Below are 24,548 nucleotides of genomic sequence, written 5' to 3'. Positions count from 1 at the left end.
AAAAACAGTTATTTAGGAGAGCAGCTGAGACCCCCATCACATGTAACGGATCTACTCAGAGTAAGGTCGACTTGTCTGAGCAACCACTGGGCAAGCCAGGACACTGCAAAGTCAAAACTTCTCCAGCCTGGAACTACAGGGAAAAGAGATTTGGCCAAAGCGTCTTATTTTAGCGTTTAATTACATTTTATTGGGAGCCAAAAAGAAATAAATAAATTTGCTGGTTTTAAAAAAAGAATCCTAACCATGAACAAAATGAGCTGCTTTAAGAGTTCGAGCCAAAGACGACAGAACAGGAAGAGTTATTGAGCCAAATCATTTTTGCACAGTCCAGAATAGCGCAATGGGGGAGGGGGAAACCAGCCCGGCTCCCCTCCCCCCAAAATCCATTTCTTTTAAAGAAAGAACGATCCTTCGTCACATATCATTGATGTTTATTTCAAGACATGCCACGTCAAAAAAAAAAAAATCGCTTTTAATATTGCATTATAAAAGCACTTTACATCTCAGCCTGCCTTTAACGGTAAGTTATTGGTATGCAGAGTTATTCGAAACCCAGCTCAGGCTGTGGTTTGCTATTCAGCTCCTGAATGCAGATGTCATCTACCTATTTCCAGGCGAGAGGACACCTGCCTGCTTCTCCCCCTCCCCTTCACAGGTGATCTTAGGCAGGGGGTGGCGGGCAAGTGAGGGAGGAGTCTGAATGTGTTGTAATTAGGTTTTGTTCATTAAGTAATGCTCACAGCGGGGACTTGAGCAATCTTTCCTGCACTGTAACTCAGCAACACTCACCCTGCAAACAATGTATTTACAAGTGTGTTTATTAACTTACACAGCAATTTCACAATGACTAGTCAAGATTAAAAGGGTGCAACTCCTAGTGTGTTTGTTCCTCAGTGTTTCTCAGGTAGCTACAACTTGCAACCTTGGCAAAGCTCTAAACAGACTCCTCGGCCAAAAACAAAAAACACTGAAAATAGTAATTAAAAAAAAAATAAAAAATAAAAGCATAGAAATAAATATCATCCAAGAAGAATGGTTAATTGGAGCTTAGTTAAATATAAAACTAAATTACTAGTTTTTAACCAAACTATACAGAGTGAGTGGAGAAAAAAAAAACAACAACCCACTAAACCAGTTTGGAAGACCCAACATAAAAAAAACGCTAAACAATAAAAAGGCATAAAATCTGCATCGTTGTGTTTGTTTCCATCCTATGCAATGCCCTTCCTTCTCCCCAGCGTCTCTCTCGTGTCTGTTCCTACGAATAAACTGTTTCCCCCCACCACGCCATTACCTAGGACCACGACGAGGAAAAGCAGATGCCACTCCTTCATCCATCTCCTCACCTCCCCATCCATACACTGTACATTATTGTATATCTATTAGTTAAACCAAAGGCTGGTCCATGTTTCAGCTCAATGTAGAGACTCTGATCCACCCCAGCGAATAGTAGTGCCAGTGCCGCACTGACTTCAAATCTCCCCTATCTTTAAAAACACCGTTTTCTGCCCACGACTGAAACGCCGTGTCCCAGTCTCTCAAGTAATAATTTACTTTATTGGAGTTCTACATAAAAGGGAGGGGACGGGACAAAAAGCTTAAAACTCATTATGCAGCCAGAACATCTGGGTTCCTTGTGTCCTGCGTGTTTCGGTAATGCGGGTGGGTTCCCATCCCCTCCAACGCCACGTATCCCGTGGGAAATGCAGCCATGACTCAACTAGAGAGCCAGCCGTCTTTCAAGCTGCAATGCCCTGCTAATGCCTGGGCAGGCGGGTTGAAAACAGGTCAGGGCATCTCCCTTCTAGAGAGAGTGAATTCATTTCTTTTGGGGGGTTCTCTCATTTTTGGACAGCCTCTGCCCCTCCAACCATCATCTCTGCCTGTGCTCTAGCCATTTCCAGCTTTGTTAGAGAAGTCGAACAGGTGAGCTATGCAAAGGGTTATAATTCTGCATGTCTTTCTCAACCACGTCCAGTCCAAAAAAGAAACTTAACTCCATGTTCCATCATCTCAAAGTGCAAGATCATAATGTTAAAAAAAAAATAAGGAACAAAGATTAAGAAATTGTACCTATCTTTTTGGGGGGTTTTTTGTTTGCTTTTTTTTTGTTTTTTTACAGTTATAACTGGAATATACTGGAATATTTTGGCTTTTATTTTTTGTTTTTTTTTCTTATAAATAATGAAGACACCGACACTTTCTTGCATGGGTGTGCGTGTGTGCGCGCTTGGGAAGCAAAGAGATCATCTCCACGAGACAGCCAGCCATGATGAACTGCGACACGTTATTACCGAAAGGGGGGAGGTTCAAGCCAATATTCACACTGCAGTCAATGGAGAGTCAAGGGGAGGGGGAAGCAGTGATGTTCTGGAGAAGATGGGACAAGCCGCACGGTATTAGCAGGAGCAGCCTCCTTCACTGACGGGCTGCTCTTGAGGCTTTTCCAGTTTTATGTCGATCACTGGAAAGGAGTTAAGGCAAAGGGTGAGAAGTCTGAGAGTTACCGCGGTGGGGTCACAAGCCAGCCCCTCTCCTACCAGGCTTTTCTGCCCTATTTCTCGGTGGGGTGTTCAGAGCGCCTCGAGCAGCTCAGCCGCCAATTCCCTTGGGATTCATGACCCTTAAACCTTTGGAAACCCCCAAACCTCAAGGACATCAGAAAGCCAGTGATTCCCAGCAGTCCCCAATGCTCTGGAAAGGGTTAGTATGCATGGACAAGGGCAGAGCAGCCACAACGTCCCACTACAGCTCCACAGGGTGCAATTTGAGCCTCACCGTGGGTTTGCGTCGAAGCGAACCAGCTAACCCAGTTGTAAACGACACCTGGTTATTCTGAAGTGGGTGGGAGGAAGTCATAGGCAGCTGGGCCCGATACTAGGCATGTCCCTCCCTCCGCTGCGACTGGCTGCAGGAATTAGCCTGGCTCAGCCACGCTACCCTGATGCGCTGCTAGGCCCACGTGGACCTCTGAGCTGTGTGAGGACGTGCTTCTGGCAGCCGGGCCTGCCCTGGCAAACTCTTAAGCAGGTGTCATGGCTTTAGCATCTCCGAACCCCCTTCCTGCCTGAGGGATCAGTAGAGCGGGAGATCAAGCCAATCAAGTGAGGGACTGACAGCAGCACAGGAGACAGACATCTCAAACAGGTAGGGTAGGAACAAATGCTACATTCAGCCTTTGCTTTCCACGATGACTAGTGACTGGCTGGCTGAATGAGCAGCAAGGCCTGGCGATGGCTAGGAGCCAGGCAAATGAGACGAGGACAGCCAGTGTCGTTATTTTCTCCGCTCATCATCACACACTACCCCACTAGGGAACAGCTCCTATGGTTCCCCTTCCCCATGCCTGGCTCTGGGCCAGGAAGATCCACTCAGTCCCACAAAGCAGATATCTCTGGCCAGAGTATCCACGGCCCTGCTCCCAGCATGGACAGCAAAGCACCATCCACTGCTAACAGTCTACTCAATCCTTTTGTGTCCCCCCCCCACCAGGGGCTTATTCCCATCTCTTCTCCTACTACACCCCTCCAAATGCTCCTGCAGCCCTTACACCCCCTGCACTATGTTCCCATCCAATGTGCTTGGATAAGCTGCGTTCATTGTCTTTGGGGTAAGTAACCAGTAACCCCTCCTGCAACCAGACTGCTCTCCCCCCACCCCACCATCTCCCTATGCCTTGCAACGACAGCTGATATCCAATTGTGGCACAAGGCTGCTCCCATCTTCCACTCAAAAGCAGTTCTCTTTGTTGCCTGATAACAAGAAGCAACTGATAAGCTGTTCTCTTTGTTGCCCTGCTGATCCCCAAAGCACGATGCACTGCGATCACAATGTGTGGGGCTCCAGCCTGCAGCCTTCAGATCGGCAGTTCTGAATGCCGACCTCTGAGCAGGACGCCAGCTGTCAGCTCAGCGCAAGCCTCAAATACTTCCCTTATCAGTGAGCCCATAGCACCAAACCGCTAGTGTAAGCCAGCATTGCTTATCTATTCCTGGGACTGAAGCTTCCCCCTTGCAAGGGATGTAGGCAAACAAATAAGAAGGGGAGGTTAGTGGGAAGCAAAGAACTGAAGAGGAGTTGCTTACAGATGCTGTGCAGTTTTAGTGTCTCTAAATTCCCCACTGTATTAAGAGAGAGCTGCTTAATGAAGATACTTAAATCCACAGCTCTGCCACCAGCATGCAGATGAGCTGTGGACATGAAACTGCACAGCTTTGAGGTCCCTGAACTGACAGCGTGCTGCTAACAGGAGCCATGGAAAACTGTCCCTCCTCTACTGATGCTGACCTGTTTTTACACGAGAATGCAATGAGCTGCGAGCTGCCTTGCTATCTGCGCTCTGCACAAAGCCCCTGTTGGAAGCCAGCTTGCTGCTCTCCCCCTTTGGAGAGGGATCATTCGACTCCCCGGTGCAGGCAGAGTCAGCAGGAAGGTCCATGGGAGGACTGTGATTCTAGCACCGGCCTGTTAATAAAATCAGCCTGGATCAAGCAGTCGGTGGCCTGCAGTGGGAGCAAAGCTCTTGATTCCCCAACACACCACAGTGTGTTGTAGTGGCTGCAACCCACAGCCGAGCACCTTCTCATCTACAACCAGCGTGATGTAGGCTCGTCCTTGCTGGGCCCCCACATCCCAGCTGTTCACACACTCACTAGTTCTCCCTCACCTGTCCAGCTGACCACACCAATCTCTTCATCTCCCCTGTCCTGCAGCAGGATACTTGCTTTCACTTCTAGATATCTCAACAGCATGTCCGTTCCTACCTCTCCACTCACTGTACAGCAGACCTCAGTCCTTCCACTCCACCACAAACCCCAGGCTCAGCACCCTCCAGCTGTTCTATAGTTGGCCAGGTAATTTCTTCCCCAGCACTGCTTAAAAGCATGGCCCATGCTTACTGAACTCAAGTACGCGGGCTCCTATCCTTCTCCTCATGGCTTACTTCTGTAGGAAGCCCACAAGAAATCAGCCAACTAACAATAGCTAGGCTGAGGGTCTACAGGCCAGACGTTATTCCTCTCCCCCACACCAGCCTCCGTTGCTCAGGGGCTGCATCCTCCCCATGCTCACAGTGCCCAGTCATGAGTTTCCATAACCCAATGACAACAGGAACACAAAAAGGATACTGTCTTCTCTGCTTTTGTCCTGTGTGCTTTCCATTCCAGGCAAGGCAGCTGCCACGCGTCGGAAAAGCTGCAAAACAGAGAGAGGGAGAAGTTAGAAACGTCACCGCATGCGAAGAACAAGTTCTAGCTTCTGCCGGACAGACAGAACCAGTTCAGGTGCTTTCTGTACCAGCTACATGAGCACTGGTTCCAGCAACACACCCCGACTCTGCCCAAGCGTGGCTTTTAGTGCCAGGACTCTGGGAAGGGCACATTATTGGTAGCATGTGGGTAGACATGTTCAAATGCCCTACCTGTACCGTGACAGCTAAACAAGTCATTTAAAGGCTAGAAGCGCAGGGGTGGGAGGGACCTCAAAGGTCACCTGGTTCAACCCTATACACAGAAGTTGCTATGCATAACCCATCCCAGATGGGTGCCCATCCTACCCAGCTGTTTCTAGGAATATGAAGTACTCTAGTGATGGAGGCTCCATCACTTCCCCGAGCAGCCTGTTCCATGGTCCTCTGACGGACAGGAAGCTTTTCCTTAGATTTGATATGAATGTGCTTTACTGCAGTTTGAAGGCACTACCACAGGTCCTGTCCTTGGTGACAATGGAGAACACAGCAGCCCAGCAATATCTGAAAGGTTTTATCATGCCTCCCCCACCCTGTACACAACAAGTTCTGACTGGGAGCCAGTCCCCCAATCTTTGCTCGGCCACAGCCTTGCTGACTGACCTTAGGCAAGCCATTTCACCTCTGACATAAGAGAGACGCAGTGGCCCAGGAAGTCCAATCTCCTGCATCTGCAGGTGATCATGAACCAAGGGAATCCCCAGAATCTGTACTTCAAACCCTCACACACAACTACAAGGATCATCTGTAACACCACCATTACCCTATAGACATGCCACGGGAAAAGATGGGGGCATAGCCAAAGCCCCACTACTACAAAGAACAGGGAAGTAGCTGGTTAACGTACAAGTAGAGGATCCCAAGAGAAACAACCCAGGGGGTGTTATGTTCCATGCTTCACAAGGCAAATGCCCAACAGTCCTTGCCAATCTGACCTAGGGGTTAATTCCTTCCTGACCCAAATCTGGCATTGATCTGACCCTCAACGGAAAAGCAAGACCCTCCTTCTCCAGGAACCTCTGGTTTTTTTTAAGTGTTAGCAGAAGCACCAGTGCACTGACACTCCCGGAGCTGTAACGCAAGCACTCAGACCCTCCCAGCTCCCAAGAATGAAGTATTGGTCACAGGCTCAAAAGTGAAATCCATGCACTACATAAATGTGAAGATCTGGAAGGATGTATGACCCAGCCTTTGCTCTTTCTACTTTACGGATATTTCTCTCCCTTCATTTGGACTTGTCCAGACTCTTGCAATAGGTATATTCACCTGCACAGCATGGGAAAGGGAGGTAATATTTGAACTCAAATTCCTTCCTCCTCATAGAGCTCCAGTATGCCGATGATGCTATAATGCGTGTTCACTTGGAAGCAGACCTTCAGGCAATTGTTGATGTCTTTACTGAGGCATACAAGAAAATGGGATTGACGCTTAATATTCAGGAGACTGAGGTCCTCCATCAACAAGCTCTGAATGAGCAGTTCTCAGCTCTGGTAATTTAGATTTACGGTGAGACTCTGGAGAACACTGAGAATTTCCTGTACCTTGGAAGCCATCTCTCACAGAAGGCTGACATCAATGAAGAAATCCAACATTGCTTCAAGTGTGCAAGTGCAGCCTTCAGATGTCCAAGGAAATGGGCATTAGAAGATCATGATATCAGATTAAAAACCAAGCTTGTGATTTATCAAGTAGTCACGATCCCTATCGTACTGTATGGAGCTGACATATGGACAACACACAGGAGAGGCTGCAAGTCCCTGAAGAAACCATGAGCATCAAGGCGATGATCATCCAACATCAACTTCACTGGGCTGGTCACATGATCCGAATATCCAACTGCAGGCTCCCAAAGCAAGTTTTATTCTCCCAGCTCAGTCAAAGCATGTGCTCAACAGGAGGGCAGAGAACACACTTCAAGGAGGTCCTCAAGGCCAATTTAAAAAAAACGTAACACTGATATCAACTTGTGGGAGACTTTTGTCCAGGACTGCCCCAAATGGAGGCAAAGTCGGCTGCAAGGACTTCAGTACTTTGAAACCTCATGACAACAAAAAGAGATGGAAAAGCAGGAGCGGCAAAAACAGAGTCGTGACCAAATCAAGAAATCAGAGCCACCCGCCCTGCACAGAAACATGTGCCCGAGTTGCAGTAGGACCTGTTGATCCTGGATCAGCCTCATCAGCCAGCTTCGAACCCACAGATAAGGCGGTCATGGAAGACAATCGTCCTCGACTGAAGGATTGCCAATGATGATGATCGTGCTCAGCCTGGGCAGTGTCCACTGGGTGGCAATTCCTCAGTTGTCTGGGCAGCCATCTTTCGCTATGGGCAAATGTCACCCACCCATTTTGTGGTCCATATTGATTTCCTACCTTTCTACATCAGCAGTCAATGCCTGATCTAGTAAACCCATTCCTCCCCCTGGGGCAGTCGGCTGTTCTCCTGGAGCACTGTGCCTTGCTGAGCTGTGTTTTCCCCAGTCACTGTTAAGCCACTATGCTAGACGGATGAGGACAGCACCATCCTCAGTGTTGTGCTGTTGCTGCCTCTGAGGAATCACACATAGATGAAGCACGACCATCAGGGGGTGGGATGAGGAGGTACAAGCAGGGAACTAGACAATTCCCTGCTTGCTTTGCCCTCCCCCTTGTAGCTCAGGCTGAACTGCCCCTGTTAGCAGCACCTGGATCATGACAGCAAGGCTGGAGGTTCCCTACATGCTCCTTTCTGCAGCTGAGAAGCCACAGGAGCTATTAGCTAAAGATATGCAAGACTTGCTACATAAACTGACAAGAAATGTCTGAGCAGCCTAGGTTGCGACTGGCCATGTGAGACACTGTCCCTTTGAAGGCAAATCAGGGAGAAGAGTGACATACTGGATAACACCGAGCTTGCAGCCATGCACTCCAGTGACCCAGTTTCCACAGGGAGCTAAAGGACAGAGAGAGCTGCTTTCAGATGCTCGGGTTATCTGGGTTGTATTGTGAATTTAGGCCCAGATGCGCAAAGTATTCAGGAACCAAAACTGCCTTTGTGCATCCGGCTGTTAGTGTCTGTATGGAAAGGCCACTGAAATCAGTACGACTTTGTTGGCATGGCCATCTATCCACGTGCAGCCCAAAGTTAAGAAAGAAGAGCCCTTTGGGTCAGTCGCATGCGGCTGTGATCTTTCCAGCACAGGGCTACACACTGCATAGGGCTTGGCCTCGCCTGTCCATTTGTTATCACTCTCCGGTACTGATCAACAGGCTACACATGTCACAACAGCAAACCATTCCTACTGCACGCTAAGCACTAGCACGTCCTTGGTCTAGATCCCCCGAAATCCCCACTGTGCATGTGCAATCACTGCAAAAAAAAAAAAAACCCGTTTCATCCAGGCCAAGTCAGGCAAGGATGGCTTCTGTTCCAGCATGGGCTGCATTTAAGTGGAAGCGGAGGCTTGCATTGTAAAAACAGTGTCCCGTGTCCCTGAACCACGCAGAAGCAGGTTTTGGAGCAAGTTTAACGGCATTCCCTACACAAACAGATAGCAGTCGTGGACAAAGCATGTCAATGTTTCTGAGGGTAAGTACCGCCTATCAACACTGGCAGTGGGGATGGGATCCAAAAAGAACGACTGTTCCTCCCTAGTGTGGTAAGGAGGCTGGAAGCACTTTGCTGTCCAGCACCAAAGCGATGTACGTTAGGCAGAGAGTAAAGCTCTGTTTTTGGCAAGTGGGAGTCCTTGAATCAAAGCATCCAGCCAGATGACCACTCTCACGACTGCTAGCGAGCTTCCTTCTGAACTCAGCTAAAGAAAAAGAACAATCTGCAGCTCAGTTTTCCTTCTAGTTCAAAAATGCTCTTGTGAGCATCCTTCCTGGCCAAGCACTTGGCCTGGCTAGGAAGGATGAAGTCTGGGTGAGAAAAAGTCTCTGAGTCCCCAGAACTGTCTCGTCTCTCCTTCAGGGCTGGCAGGATATTCTTTGCCATCCAGTCCCAGCCATTCAGGGGTTGTGGCCTGTCCAATCCCATCATTTATTTACTTTTCAAAAGGCTTTTAGTAGACTCGGTGTAAAAAAAAAAAAAAAAAAGAAAAAGAAAAATCAATCATCTTTCTGAAGATGCGCAAGTATTTATAGACAGTGATTCAAGAAACTAATTAGGTTCCCATCTTCTCTGCCTCTAGCAGTCTTAGAAGTCTAGTATCATCTGCGTGCCTGGCTCCTCCAGAATCGCAATGCTTTCTTCTCCTTCAGCAGTGACCTTGAGACAAGCCACATGTGGTCACACGTGCTACTGGCACTTTTTGAATCCACTGCTCCACCAAGCCTTTGTTCCTGCCAGTGTTTCTTTTACCTTTAACTACTCAACACAATATGCTTCTTCAGTGGAGTCCTGTTAAACATAGTCTCACATCACGTTGCCGCCTCTGGGACAAACCTCTGGATATTTGATGGAAACGCACTACGAGACAGAATTACCCAGGTCAGGACTGGTGCCTTGTCATGGTGACATCCAGTTCGAATACTGGAAGTCACAATCTTAAGGGTCTGAAGTCTCTTATAGGTGCTGGATCAGCCATGAGAGGAGATGGCAGCCTCTGTTCCCTTGTAGCACCCACATGTGGCCCCTTCATTTCTATGTGCTTGTCCACACCGTGGCTGTGGTGTGGCCTGACTAGGATGGGTTTGCCCATGCATGGGTACACACGGAGGCTGCTAGTCTCTGGTAGCAGCTTGCCAGCCTGCCGGAGATGGATACTTGGCAGCAGACGCAGCAATCAACAACTAGGGTCAGAGCGTTTCAGTAGGTACAATGTACTCAGGTCTGGCCTGGCCAGAACACACTGCAGGGGCGATGTGGACAAGCCCTACAGGTCCAGATCTCTGCTGAAAGACAGGTCTGCTAGCTTTACCATCTCCAATGCAGCGCATGCGAGAAGCCTGAACAGTCCAAACTTCAGACAAGAAACTGCTCCTCCCCACAGATAATTTCCCAGCTTTGGAGATCTTGCTGTCTCGAAAGCACCAGAAACATTTATGGTGACTGTAAGAATCAGCAGGGCTCCAGGGTTAGGAAGCTCAATGACAATCATTTTCTCTCTCAGCCCCAGAAAGACCTTCCACTCAGAGAAGACGTGACAGAGGTGTCAAGAGGAGATGCTGGCACAGAATAGAAAAGCAACAAGTCACCAGCTAAGAGCATGCGAGGAATGCAATGAAAGGGCTGAGCTGCTAACAAAGATATTTCTCAGCAATCACAACACTTAGCTACCAGACCAGTGGGCAGCAAAGTGATGGGGAGAGGAGCTGGCAGGCCCCAGGCCAAGCTCACCCCATGCAGAGGCATTCACATTGTGAAAAACAGGTGTCAAGTGATATGCGAATAGACCGATCCTTTTACATGCATAGTGCTGCTTTACTTGCAGTGCCTTTAAGGGATTCCCAAATGGAGAACCCCATTCTCCTCCCACATAAAGCTCCCTCTACTGTTTAACTTAGACACGCTCAATCTGCACCTCCTCTTGCCCCATCCATGTAACAGGACAGAAATGTCCGCTGGCTTCAGCTTCTGGGCCATAACTCATGTTAGGGAAGAAACCTTCCTTGACTCCCAAAATGGGCTTCTATGCATAGAGACAGAGCCCAGGTAACCCACAAGTGATCTAAGCCCTGTTCCTCCATGGGAATTAAGCTAAACAAGTTCCTACACCAGCAGAATCAATTCCTGTCTGTTCCTCTGGGGCACGTGGGGCTAACCCTGTCATTCATCTTATTCCTGTCTGAGAAAGTCGGCCAGAACTGATACAGGCTCCAAAGAACTAAGAGACCTTTAAAAGAGCCTTGGGCAAAATCCCAGGCAAGGTGATGCTAAGAAGCTACGAGGTTAAAGGTAAATGTCTATGGTGGATTAGAACATGATCAAGAGAAGAATGAAGAAAAGATCTGTCTTCAACAAGCTAACAGATGGGCACACTGGGGTAGTTCAAGGATCCACAGCTGGACCGGCATTTAGAGGATGCTCTACAATGATCTGGAGCAGGACTGCCGAACTTCTGAAGCTGCCCAGAAGCTGCACATCCCCCAGGCCAAACACTGCGGAGGGTGCCTCTCACATTGCAGACTGGGTACCCTTGTCAGTGGCCCCTCACCCTGCACATAGCACCATGTGTCCCATGCTGCCCCAGGGCAGTGCCCTTGCCATCTGCTGGCATGGGGCTATATGTGACACATGGTACAGTATGGGACATTGTGCTGTGTGCCTGCCCTGCTGCACAGCATGCCAAGCTCCCCCCTCGCTGTACCATGCTGGCACACTGTGTGAGGTTCCCAGATGCCCTCCTTGCTGCCTGGCGTCAGAATCAGCCCATGGATTGTGCTGCCTTGCCCTACACCCAGGGGTGGGGATAGGCATTGAAACCCAGAGGAGGGAGTGGGAGCCTGGAGGAGCAGCAGCAGTGACTGGGATCAAGAGTTGAGGGGCCGCAGGTTAACCCCTTGGAGGCCATGTGCAGTGTGTGGGCCGGCAGCTGAACAGCCTTGATGCAGAGAATGAGAGAGAAGGGAAAAGATGGATGCAGAAAAAACTTCCCAACACAAGTAATGTACAACAGCCCAAAGATGTGCCTGCAAAGCAGTTACTATGAGATACATGGGTATGGATCTACTCCACAACTACTTTGTGGTGTCCCCCCTCTCCCACCCCACGTGCTCTTGCCCTGCAGTGGACGAAGGCTAAATCCTAAGAATTTAGGCCGGGTTCACTGAGGTTTCATCTTTGCCTTGCCCTACAGGCAAACCCCAGCAAACGCTGCCAGCTCTGCCAGACTGCTACAAGGCTGAGCAAACGTCCTCTGCTGACCTGTTGAAAACCACTTTGAGATCCTAAAGAAAGGAAGTTACATTAGTGCAAAGGAGAAGTGCTTCCCTTGCCAGTGCAAGACTGGCCCCTCTAGCACATTCCTTAACACTGAACGTCAAGGTCACAGTCAGTTAAAATTAAGATTTTTCTTTCAAAAGAAAAAAAAAAAAATCAGTTGATGGGAACCAATTGGATTAGGGCATTTGAACCAAGCTGTTGACAGCAGGGATAAGCATTTGAAAATGCAGTAATCCCCTTCTTTACATTATGGCCAGGAACAAAATTAAGCCTCTCGCTCCATTTTCCCCCCTAAATAGTGGGAGTAATAAAAAAGGAAACTGGCAACTAAGGAAATCCACTTTCCCTTTTATTAACCTTGGGGCTTATCAGCTGGAGCATGTGTGAATAAATCCAATTAGGGAACTTGGTGATGGCTAGAAAGCAGGGTTGTACGCAGGGGCCTCAGTCCCTCACAGTATCTTCTGTTCCTACAGCAAGATAACTGACTGCCAGACTGAAAAATTTCACAGGCAGCTGCATACATGGGGTGAGTATCCATGCCCTTCTGAAGGTGGGGAGAGAAATGCCAGGGGATGAAAGAGCAATGGGCATGACAAAAGTCTCTTACTAAATACTGCTCTCCCATTTTACCTTCCTGGGTCCTCCACTCCTAGCTCCGACCTAGCTCTTCTCTGGCCCCTTGACACTTCAGTCACCTGGCTTCCCCTGCTCTCCCTGCCCTGTGGCAGCTGAGCAGTCACTAACAAGATATGGACATATCCTCCTACGTACACTGTATCCTAACCTAATGTCTATTGGTTTTGTACCAGTGAGCTTTTTACCTGGATTAGGAATGGACAGACAGGGCAGCTATCCCAGGGTAGCTCCCAGTAGGTGCTTATTGCTCTCTTATCACCGGGGAGCAGGTATTAGCTGATTAACCTTTAGCAAACAGCTACCTCGATAGATGAGAAGAGATGGCACAAAAATATTGCGACTTACCCCCCAGTAGAGTTTCACCCCCATTCTCTCAGGGGTGCTTCACTGCTGGATTTGGTGGAACGTAAGCAGTGTTGGGGTCTCTAGGTAGCACTTCCTTTAGACCGAGGTCTCAACCCTTTCTGTCTGTGACATCCCCTCTCCCTTCTAGCCCATTCAGCCATATGGGAAGGGCAGGGAAGGCGGTGCCCAGGTTGAGAGCCTGCGTGATAATCTGCTGCCTCAGTGCTGCAGGGACCAGAAAAGAATGGTTTTCCCCGGTCCCACTTCTCGGGCACGGTGGTATGATTCAGAGGGCAATTCCTCCCCATCGAACAAACAGAAATGAAGGCATGGTAGCAAAGGCCAAGCTGTTGGACTCTGCCAGCTCTGAAGACCAGGCTGCTGCCCTTGAACCCCAGCCATGAGAAACCCTTTTTGCTAAATGCCGCATCAACCAATGCCACATTCAGCCTGTAGTTCTTCCAGAACATTGGCAGAATGCGCCAGGTGGATGCTTTAAAGAGACCTCTCTCATGTATCCTAGGCATGAAACAGGCTAAGACTCAACAAAAAAACACCACAGGCCTGATAGGAAAGAGCAAGTCTCAAGACTAAGCCCTGCTTAAGGCCAGCAAACAGATTAACTATTCCGCAAATCAAAGTTGCAACCATTCCTCCCCTCAGACCTGAGCTCTCAAAGAGACTGAGGGACCTTTGCTGAACTGCTCTTACAGGACAGCCAGAGCAGCATGAAGGAATAATTTCACTTTGATGCAATTATTTTAGAGGAGTGAGTGTCCCCCTGCTGTTCACGTGCTATTGGAAAGTCCATTCTCCAAGCCACAAGGCCTGGCAGCCCTCTTTCCCAAGGCAAGAGTGTCAAACGTAGAGGATCTGCATGCCCAGAGAAGGCTGTGCCTTTATCCGAGTTTCTCTCCCGGCCGTAAGAGAAAGAATCTGTGCTGCAGACTCACCTGCCGACCTGCAGCTAAAAGGAGGGGACCTGCCCCATCAGCGGATTTGTGAGATCCCTCCTCCAAGAGAGCAATGGGTGAAGGAGGAGACTTGAGATGGAACCACCAGGCTACTGGGAAAGTCTCTTGTATCCAGACCTCCAAGCTAGCACGTCTGCCAGCCACAAGGCCTTCCCAGAGGCTGAAAGAACTAGGGTTACTTAGTCTGGAAAAGGACAATTGAGGGGATCTGGTAAGTCTTCAAATAACTGAAGGGCAATTGGAAAGAGGATGAAGACGGGCTTTTCTCTGTAACAGTAAGGGACAGGACTAGGAGCCTGGCCTCAAGCTGCAACATAAGAAAATCAGGTTGAAGATTAGGAGAGACTTTGAGGGTGGTCAAGCACTGGAAGGGGCTACCTAGAGAAGTTGAAAGTTTCCAGGGATGGAGATACCACAAGAGCAGGTTGGACAGACACTTGGCTGGGGTGGCTTAGTTAGGGACAGTCCTGCCTTGAGCAGGGGGCTGGACTAGATGAACCCGTTGAGTCCTTCTAGCCCTATTTTCCTATCATCCTAATGTACCATAAGGTACGAGTGTCGCCACCTTAAAAATCAGGAGCACTGAAAACAAATGATTGAAAGATCTAATAATACAAGAAGAGAGTTTCTACCTAGCTGAGGTTACCCACTGTTCCAGCAGAGCGATCTGCACTTTCTCCTACTCCAAAGGCAGAGCAAAGTATACAGATACTGGAAGATGACTCTCTGACAAGGACGGGCTGGAAACAGAGCTGTAGCCTGCCAGGCCTTTGCAACTGCCTAGATGGATTCTGAAGGAGATCTTGACAACAAACCCAGAGCTGGAACAATGAAGTTACAAGAGTCCAAACGGTATGAAACATTTTGAGTGGAAAAAGATCACTTTACATTGCTTAATCGATGCACATGGGTACTATGCAACACCAAAACAGCGTGCTATATAAGATGCTAAAATCTGAATTTCTAATTCCAAAAATGAACAAACGAATGATATGCTACTATTTTAAAAGTCCCCTATATTCTAAAGATTGATATTCAGCACTAAATGACCTGGATTTTTTACATAAATGCATTTTACTTTATATAACCAAACGTAAAATAATTTGACACTTGAATCACCTTCCTGTAGGAAGATTAAGTTTGACAGTAATTATTCTGCAGAGCCAACACACAGCACTTTATTATGAACAGAAGTTATCAGTCAGAGGAAGGTCAAACCTGACTGCCTCCATTCATGTTGTCTTAGTAAAAAAAGTGCTTTTTGCAGACCTAGGACTTATACCCATCACAAGTTTCCCCACTTTGTTTAGAGAAGAATTTCTGTTTGCACCAAAGGAAAATAATCCAAGATTATTTGAAGAAAAGCAGCACAGAAAATGGAGAAGCACGTGATTAACTGAAGAGTTTTTTTCTATGGGGACTATGGTAGCAGGTACTGATTAGACTGGAGAAAAACAGAAATTGCAAGAAGGTTCTTCCACAGAATTGGAAAAACAGCTTTAAAAAAAAAAAAGACCCTAAAAATTGAAATCTGTCCCTGATCAAAACCCATCGAAGGAAAATCCATCCTCCAGTTGTCAAATGATCCCTCTGGGCATCTTTGCTCTTAGGGGATGGCGCACAAACAAAATACAAGGTTAGCAAGGGCATAATTTATAGGTCCTCACTGGTAACTGCCTGAGTGCACGTTCTTACCAGTGATGAGTGGAGTAACTTGCCCCTCAATAACAATGGAGATAGAGCATACAAGAAGCTGAAGTCTGTCTTTAAGACATTAAATGAAATAGATCTACCATTCCAGTACAATCAGATCATTGTGGTGTGGTCAGTTTAAGCGCACTGGTTTATTCACTACAACACTCACATTTTATGTCAAGATGAAACTTAGATATACCATAGACATCTCCTGCCAGCTTGATCCTCTAAACTACTGTCTGCATTGAGGACCCAGCTTGCAATTGTCCAGCTGTCCCCTTCCTAGGTGTGGTGAGCATATATTATCCAATAATTTCTTTGTCAGAGGAACAGCAGACCATTGGTGGCACTCTGTTTCCCCAGCTTGGATTTGTGGTGCGATGTAGTATGTCTGGTTGGTTAGCAACGGGGGCACCTATATACATGCAGCGAGGCTGCTCAGATGCGCTATAATTATAACACGTCGGAGCAAACCTGATTAAGCAAGTCTGCTGCAGCGTGGTAATTACTGCACTCCAGCAGACTCCAGCATCATGTGTACTGGCATCCCTGCACTGGAAAAATGGTGGCGGGGGAGCTTTAACTAAAGCTCGTTCAACAAGCTTTAGGTTAAAGTGTGCCCACTGCCATTTTTCAGCACAGGGACGCTGATACACAAGACGCTCCGGGTCGTTTACTTAGAGCAGCTCTTGGAGCTGCTCTAATTAAAGGGCTGCGCCCCCTCCGCAAATGCCTGGGATGTCTTGTAGCTGTAGTGTATTAGGTGACCCTTCATACATGTGAGGAGTGGAGAAATGTTAGGACTCTGGGTAAATGCTTTCCAGTGCAGGGGACTCGGTTTAAAGGCTTAGGAATGGTTGTCTGGAATGGTTTAGCTGGGGCTGGCTCCTGCCTTGAGCAGGAGGTTGGACTAGATGCCCCTGCCAGCCCTGCTTTTTTGTGATTCACGGTTCCTTCCAGTCCCTATACCATTCCAGCCAACGCTCGAAACAGCATCAGCTGGGTTTTGAAGCCTGGACAGAAACTCTCCTTCATTAGAGATGAACTCTGGCCTGGTCCCACTCCAAAAAGGGGTCACGTATAGAAATATGCAGTCACTACCATTCTTCATCAACAGTCAAACAACCCGAGTAGCTGATCCTATAGAAGCACTACACTGTGCTCACGTGATTCCAGCACCATCTCCAAGCCCTCGTTAGAAATCAAGCTCTGGCTGGAGAACACAGCTTGGTATCTCCTGGATTTTCATTTAAATGCATTTTCTCTTCACAAGGCCTTATGAACTGTGGGCTTTCACACTTAGCACCAGGCTTAATTTGATTTATTACTTTATGTTCCAAGGTGACTGCCTGTTTAAGATACGTGAGAACTAGCTGCTGTTTGGCATACTGGGGGCACTTTGTAGCTGAAGTATTAGTTTGGCAGTAGTACCAACTACTAATTAGTAGTACAGCAGGCATTAAAAGCATCATTTGACAGTTTGGTTTTTAATGAGCTACATCCCATCTTGCAACATGAAAAAACTCAACATTGCTGCAGCAGATCAAAAGCTGCTACATCAGCCTGCCCAACTGGGAGGTCTTCCAGTAGGTTTTCCTCTATCTCGCTGCAGGAAATGGGGAAATTTTCCAGAAACATCTACATTTACAGGCCCTTCCAAGTAACTGTGCAACATTTAAGCCACACTGGGAAACACCATTAAGTCCGACTGACTTGGGCAAGGTCACACAGCCAACTAGTAGTGTAGTCACAGGACCCAAAGTCCCAGCCACCATAAGCTGTAGTGCTAGCCTTAGAGCAACCAGACTCTAGGAACAAACAGTTTCAAGTCCAGATTCTTCCTCCTGCCCTGAGATGAATACGTGAGATTTACCACTTCTCCTCTTACCTGCTGTGCCGCAAATGACTATTTCAAACTGAAGGCTTATCTGCTGAGCATGGAACAGAGAATACCTGTCCCAGCATACTTGAGCAGACTACTCTATTCCCACGGTCAGGGAGCACTCTGTGTTCTGGTTCATCACGCAGAGAACAAGCACTGGAGCTCAACATACGCTGGCTGGTGGTCACTTACCTGTTTTACATTGTATCCTGCTTTTGCACTAGTTTCAATGAACATTACATTCAGCTCTTTGGCTTTTCTTTCTCCTTCCTCAATGGACACTTGCCTGGGGAAGATAACATGGCATCAGATGCAAGTAAACAGGTTGACAAAAGACCCACCCCTACCCCAACACCGGTTATCCACTATATGCAACCAACAGATACTCGAGCTGGCTGAGGACAGCTACCACTGTAAGTATTGCACTATACTTGAACACGAGTTGGGTTTCTATACACCTAGCTCAAAATGGCATATAGTAGGGCAGGGTGGCACCTTAGAGACTTACTGGTTTTGAGAGGCACGGGCTTTTGTAGACAACAACCTACTTCACTGATGCTTTTGTAACATCCAGTTCAAAATAGCAACTCTCAGCTCTTTGATGACGAAGTTAGGATGGTTGCTGGCTGCTGAAGTCCCTTGCAAGGAAACTATACTTAAACGGCTTGATCTGTTCTCTTCTATGGGTTACTCTAATGAACAATGTTTAGCAAAGCACTGTTATATTAGGTTTTCAAGCTATTATAAGCATTGGCAGATCACTTTTGAACATCCACACTCAGTCAACTCAACAGCAAAAGACTTTGTTTCAAGGGGCAAAGGGAATCTACACCAACATGCTAAGGCACTTAACACATCCAACCCGGCAGCTTTGCCCTGGGCCCAAACTTGCAACATATTCCATTATGATACAGGGCAAACTGTTGTCAGGACATTTCGTTTTTAGCCCAGTCCAAAGATACAATAACAGTATGTTCTTAAGGATACTACCATTAAGATGCCATGTCTTAATAAAGCAGAAATATATCTGCTTACACCATGAACAACAGGTAATAATGTTTAAATACCAGTACAAAAGTCACAAGCATTTTACATTAGTGTGGACAAAAATTCCACTTAACTTACAGTTGTAGTCACTCAATTCAAGAGAAATTGCTCCTTCAAACAAAGACCCAAGCCAAGTGTGGACTTCAAGCGTCATGATGTTTAATGGGGTACAAGATCATTTAAACTCATCAGTGGTGTTCAATCCAGATTATTACATTGGAGCAGTAATAACCTAGTGTACTGATCATCACTGATGCTGCTTGTTATTTTTTTTTATTTTGCTTAGCTTAAAACTGGGCCAATCCTTTCCCTGGCTTTCACTAACCATGCTCATTCTGTTTTTTCCTGCAAAATGCAATACTGTGCACTCACAATCAAGTCAAAAAGAAGTTTAATGTTTTAATTAAAATGTAAGAAGTTCAAGACCATTTCTATTCATCTCAGCTTTGGTATAAATCTAAGCAAATTAAGTTTTAGATGAGAAATGTGCTCCTCTTAAAAAAAAAAAAAAAGCTCTCTGAGGAAAACTGCAGCAGACTGGCCATACAAGTCAAAAACATGCAAAGTGAGTTATTTGCCATACCTCTTATCCGCTAGATCTGTTTTATTTCCCACTAGCATAATGATGACATCGCTGCCCCGTTCCGTTCTGACATCATCAATCCATTTTGTGGTTTGCTGGAATGAGTTTACATCTAGCAAGAAACAGGACAATGGGATGGGTGTCACTGCAAACAGTCTTTCCAGATCACCGTTAACATGTGTTCCTAAGTCTTCATGTTCTCTGGAACTGGCTTGTTAAAATTATGACAGATCATTGATCGAAAATCCTGACTCCAGCCAACCTAGTGGGAATTTTATCACTGGTTTCAAGGGGGCTAGGATTTCACTCTTTGCCTTTAAATGCACCTGTAACAAGACTTAATTCAATTATGTGTGGCCTTTAATTGAGGGCACAACCTAACAAGACTTTACCACAGGTTTAACAGTGGTTTCCGTTTCCTTTTAACACAGAACTTGTGTGTAAAATGGAGAGTCGGAAAACACTGTCATTTGTTCTGCTCTCTTTATGACTTAAGTATCAAACATAAGCATCAGCAACGGGAGATCCTTACAGCACCTTGGCTTTTTGCAAGCATTTAACAGCAATTATGCACTTTGGGTTGGTTAATCATTTTGTAATCCCTGGTTTTTTGTTTGTTCTTTTAGGAATATTTGGTTTGGGTAATTACCAACAACTCCTTTTCGCTTGAACACCAACCTCAAAAGAATTTCAGAATCATTTGCATCACACTAAAAACATAAATAAAGCTTAACCTGTCCTTTGGCACTTTATATTTGCTAAAAATCCTTTTTTTTGGATTCTAGCAGCTTTGGTAAAACAAATATTTAAAGCTATAAAGCAAGATTTTTAGGAGCTAGGCATTAACTATTGATGCACCATAACCTTGTTTGCAACACTGTGTTCCAGGGGAAAGGTGAATTGTATGGCAGCTGTCATTAAAGAGTTTCTATTGCAAAGGAATCTGAGATGCCAATGGATTTTCTTATGCTTAAACAGGGAGATACCTGTTGCAATTCTTGGCAAGTGTAGTTTTATTAATGGCTTAAACTGTATAGTGAACATACTGCAGGTCTTTGCCAGTTAAGAGTCGGGCACTGGCCAACACCTTAATGGCATAAAGCTTTGCTTTAGTACTTAGGAGTGTTGGACCCACCAGGTCAGTAGATACTAAAGTTCACAGCTAACCTGTAATTTTAGCTTAATTGAAAGAAAAAAAAAAAGTTTGCTTACAACAATTTAAGTAAGTTTATAGCTAAAAAACCTTAATTTCTGCCATACTGTTCTAGTACTTATGAATAAAAAGGATAAGCCCATTTTGCATTTGTGTCGATTCAGACCATTTCACTCAGTCACTACCCAGTGAAAAAAAATAAAGAACGTCTGAAAGTTTCAATTTCTCCCGTAACAAAGTTAGGGCTCTTCAGAAATTAATTTATTATGCTTCCATGGGCCTCTAACCCAGTCTTGGGGGTGCAGGAAGCAGTAACATTTTAGTCCTCAAAAACGTACGTACCTTAGTAAAGAATGAAAGAGCAAATTGTTAAAAAAAAAAGGGGAGAGTCTTAGTCATGGAGCTTTACAAACTGCAACATGAAGGTGACCGATTAGAATGGAGATGAAAACATACATCCTTCCCCAGCCCGGGCCCGCATTTTGAGCGGAATGGAGCGAAGCAAGCTGCAGCTAGCAGTGTGAAAGCTCCAACGTGGAAAGTTCAAAGCTGCATAGCCAGGTGCTTCGGGTGTTTGAGACCACGTCAAAAGATAGAGGTGATAGCCCAAGAAGAGCCGGTAAACCGCGGCAAGGCCAGGCAGTGCTCAGGGCTTTAGATACGTGACAGGAAAGGGTTAAGACATTCTTATTGCACGAAGGTGGATTAGTCAGTCAATTTATTGGTGTTATCAGGTGCTTGGTTTAAACTAGACTATGGTATAGGAAACACCGCTCATGCCAGAATGAAGAACAAGCACATGACTGTGACAGGGCATGCAAAGCTGGGTTAAGAGGATGAAAGAGCAGAGTATTAGAAATGCAGAATTCCCCCCACTCACTTGTGATATCATAAACAACAACTGCGACAGTGGAGTCACGAATGTAGCTAGGAATCAAGCTCCTGAACCGCTCTTGACCTGCTGTGTCCCATAATTGCAACCGTACCTAACAAAATCAGTCAAACAAGCAAGAAACATAAGAAAAAAAAAAGGTCAACCCCAGTGCAATATACCTACTTGTGATATCGTAAACTACTACGGCGGCAGCCGAGTCGCGGATGTAACTGGGAATGAGGCTGCGGAACCGTTCCTGACCCGCAGTATCCCAGAGCTGCAACCTGATCTGTGGGGGGGTGGTGGGAGAAAATTAAAGAAAAAGCCAAAACTGCCACTAAAAATAAAAGAATAAAGAAACTTTATTGTCTTTTTTCTTTTAAAAAAAAAGCTAAATAAAAAATATAAAAAAGTCATGCAGCAGATTGTTTGGGGGCTGGGGGTAGAAGCTGTCTCCCCCACCGTGCCCTGGCTCCAGCAATAGCTAAATTCATGGGTTCTCTCATCCAGAAAGATGCTTGGCTTTGCTTGGATTCCCTCCCCAGGTCCAGAGGGCAGGGAATGCAATTGCTCCCTTCTCAGGGTGGGAAAATCTAAGGCAAATTTGATGTAGATGCTAGCCTATGGAAGCTGTTCATGGTTTGCTACTATTTTCCCTGCTACCAGGGCACAAGAGGTCACCTCTGGAGGCCTGTAGGGCAGGTGGGGGTTGGAAGAATCGGACTGAAGGACACTTCTAACTGAGTCTTTCTTTAGCTGCTGTCAAGCCATTGGAGCAGCTGCTAATGTGCTTTTTTTCCAAAAAAAATGCTCGATATTAAGCCACCAAAAAAAGAAAAAAAAAAAAAGGTTTAGCAGCAATGCAAAGGAACGCTTTGGGAATCACACATGCAGCCAGAGCAAGCTGAAATTTCTTACCATCCAGTTCCTAAAAACAATATGCAAGATACTCTATAAACAACATACAGATCATATGGGAAAGACATTCAAAGGCCTGAAATGCCTTTAAAAAAAACAAACAAACCAAACATGCTCGTTGTCAGATCATTTTAAATCCAGTCACATTCACTGTGGGTTTATCCAATACCAGAAATGTATGCATTGTACAAATATATACTCTGCAGCAGCATTTCTTAATTAAAGATCTGAGCTAAATTTGAACCACAGTGTTAATGTCTGTGGCTCGCTGATTTAATTTCAGAGACCGGGGCTGTGCTAAACAGAGTAAATAAGCATAAACTGGTGGGTTATGTTTGCGGCAAAAAATTCTGCCTGCTTAAGCAAACAGGAATTGGGTGCAAACATAGGGCTCCAGGCATGATCCAATGTGTAGTCAGCTCCCAGCTAAGCACCAGAAGGATCTGGAGACAAGAGGAGCCCTCATAGGATCCGAGAACTTTTCAAACTCTTAAACAGACAAGCATTTGCCTGACTTTGCCCCTGAACTCTGCATCACGTTGTCCAAAGCAAGGACAATTCAAGATGGGGCGCCCCGACGTACAAAAAACCCACCGTTACATCCTCTTGAGATTCACGAAGTACTCGCTACCTGAATGGTTGAAGAAATTGCCTCCATAGTAGTCAGCCTCTACTAAATGTAGAAGCAAGGGACCAAACCCAAGCCCAAGCCATTGATCTCTTGCTTACTGGCATATTGGGCCAGTTGTAGACCTCCAAAGCTACTGCAAAGCCCTGTGCAGCATGCTGACCTCCTGACAAACCACCCCCCGAATTCCTTCCAACCAACCAGAGAGAACTGGATGATAAAAATCTTACTCACGGTTCGATCCTCCAAGTACATGGTTTTCGATAAAAAGTCAATGCCAATTGTTGCCTGTAGAGAAAAAGGAAGTTAAAACAGTCAACCGGAAAAAAGAAAAAGACGATCCATTTTTTGTAAGGGTGTTCAAACAGGCACGTCAGAAGAGAATCTGAGACAAACTGAAGTTAGGGCCACATTTGGGAAGTAGGGTCTTTGGACTTGCAAACGTGCTGGGCTTGTTCCACTTGAAACCTTAAGGTTCTTAGTAAGTGAGTTAATACGCAAAAGGAGTCAATTAACGCAATATTCTCAGAGCAGCGCAAGATTACAAGATGAAAAAGGTTATGTGTTTAATTAACATTAACCACACTGTGTGTATACACTTCAACTGTTTATTCCCCGCCCCCCCAAAAAATGTGTATGCTTGCAGAGCTTGCTTTGTGCACTTAGATATTACTGAAGCTAACTAAAAATATTCCAGCCATCAGCTTCAGCAAAGGAAGGGGAACAGCTCTTAACAGGCTGCAACTGCCCTTGTAAAGCTGATCCTGAAGTCTCTGCCCCTTTGGTACAGCTGTGTTGAATAGATTGGGGATAGGGAGATCTCTGTTGCAAGCTTGTGTATTCCAGCTGTGTGAAAGACCTGACACAGTGGTTACTACTTACTTTGATGGAGAAAGGTTTGTTGGACTGTGCTTTAAAAATGGTGGCAACATTAAACACCATCAGTGAAGCCAAGACCCGGAGCAGAGTACCAACTGAAACAAGATCAAAGGTAATCTTCCTTGCACTGGAGCAACAGTTTGGTCCACGATAATCCCAATTCTACTGATGCTTCTGTATCACAAGAACAGTTCCTTATTATGGGATTTAACATTTTCTAGTAGCTTGCCCCCTTCATCTTGGATTGCATATATGCAAACAACTGGCCTTCATCAGTGCATGAAGAGAGCTGCAAAACGAAACCCGCATGATTCAACCCAATTTCCCTCTGCAGCTTGCTGCACAATGAAATGGGTTTCCCTTGCTAGAGTAGGCCAGCAGGTGTCAGGACACTAGAGCAAGGTGTATGAAAGAAGAAACAAGGGTATAATCCCAGTGCTGAGGTCCTGCAAGCTTTTCTACATCACCAAGAGTGAAGGATGCCAAAGCTACAGAGATAAAGCAGCCAAAATGCACAGACTCCCCAGGGGAGTGGGGGGAAGAGCAGCAGACTGGTGCAGTTAAACACTATTCCCAACTTCGCTTGCTAAACAGTTCTGATAAACTATATTAAACACTTGCCATGGGAAAAGCCCCCCTCTCCCTGAAATCTTATAGATTCCCTTGTGCCATCTGAAATTAAATACAAAGGGAGAAAAGCCTTACACAATGCAGAAGAGTGAGGATGATGCCATTATAATATCAAGACCGTATGAGCGTTCATGGGGCAGTTGCAGTGAAACCTGTCCAAGACCAAGCCTGTAAAATCTGGAAAACTGC

At 46.2% G+C, this 24,548-nt stretch overlaps 1 protein-coding gene across 2 annotated transcripts in view; it reads right to left on the bottom strand.

Moving 5' to 3' along the window:
* Positions 1-417: 417 nt before the first annotated feature.
* RAB6A (RAB6A, member RAS oncogene family) overlaps positions 418-24,548 on the bottom strand; it is a 79,109-nt gene continuing 54,978 nt past the window's right edge. The window contains exons 3-8 of one of the 2 annotated variants that reach the window (XM_014603508.3): positions 23,085-23,138; positions 21,311-21,416; positions 19,278-19,389; positions 17,840-17,933; positions 5,130-5,196; positions 418-2,467 (exon numbers count right to left, since the gene is read on the bottom strand). In XM_014603508.3, the coding sequence (XP_014458994.1) occupies positions 2,403-2,467; positions 5,130-5,196; positions 17,840-17,933; positions 19,278-19,389; positions 21,311-21,416; positions 23,085-23,138 (498 nt within the window). In that variant the 3' untranslated portion in view covers positions 418-2,402. Of the gene's footprint in view, positions 2,468-5,129; positions 5,197-17,839; positions 17,934-19,277; positions 19,390-21,310; positions 21,417-21,487; positions 21,594-23,084; positions 23,139-24,548 lie in introns of both variants that reach the window. The other variant, XM_006257952.4, reaches the window with a different exon arrangement.

The sequence above is a fragment of the Alligator mississippiensis genome, chromosome 1 (genome assembly GCF_030867095.1).
Source record: "Alligator mississippiensis isolate rAllMis1 chromosome 1, rAllMis1, whole genome shotgun sequence".
In the NCBI taxonomy this organism is placed as follows: domain Eukaryota; kingdom Metazoa; phylum Chordata; order Crocodylia; family Alligatoridae; genus Alligator; species Alligator mississippiensis.
The sequence above is the reverse complement of the archived record's forward strand: the minus strand, read 5'-3'. Positions and strand labels throughout refer to the sequence as shown.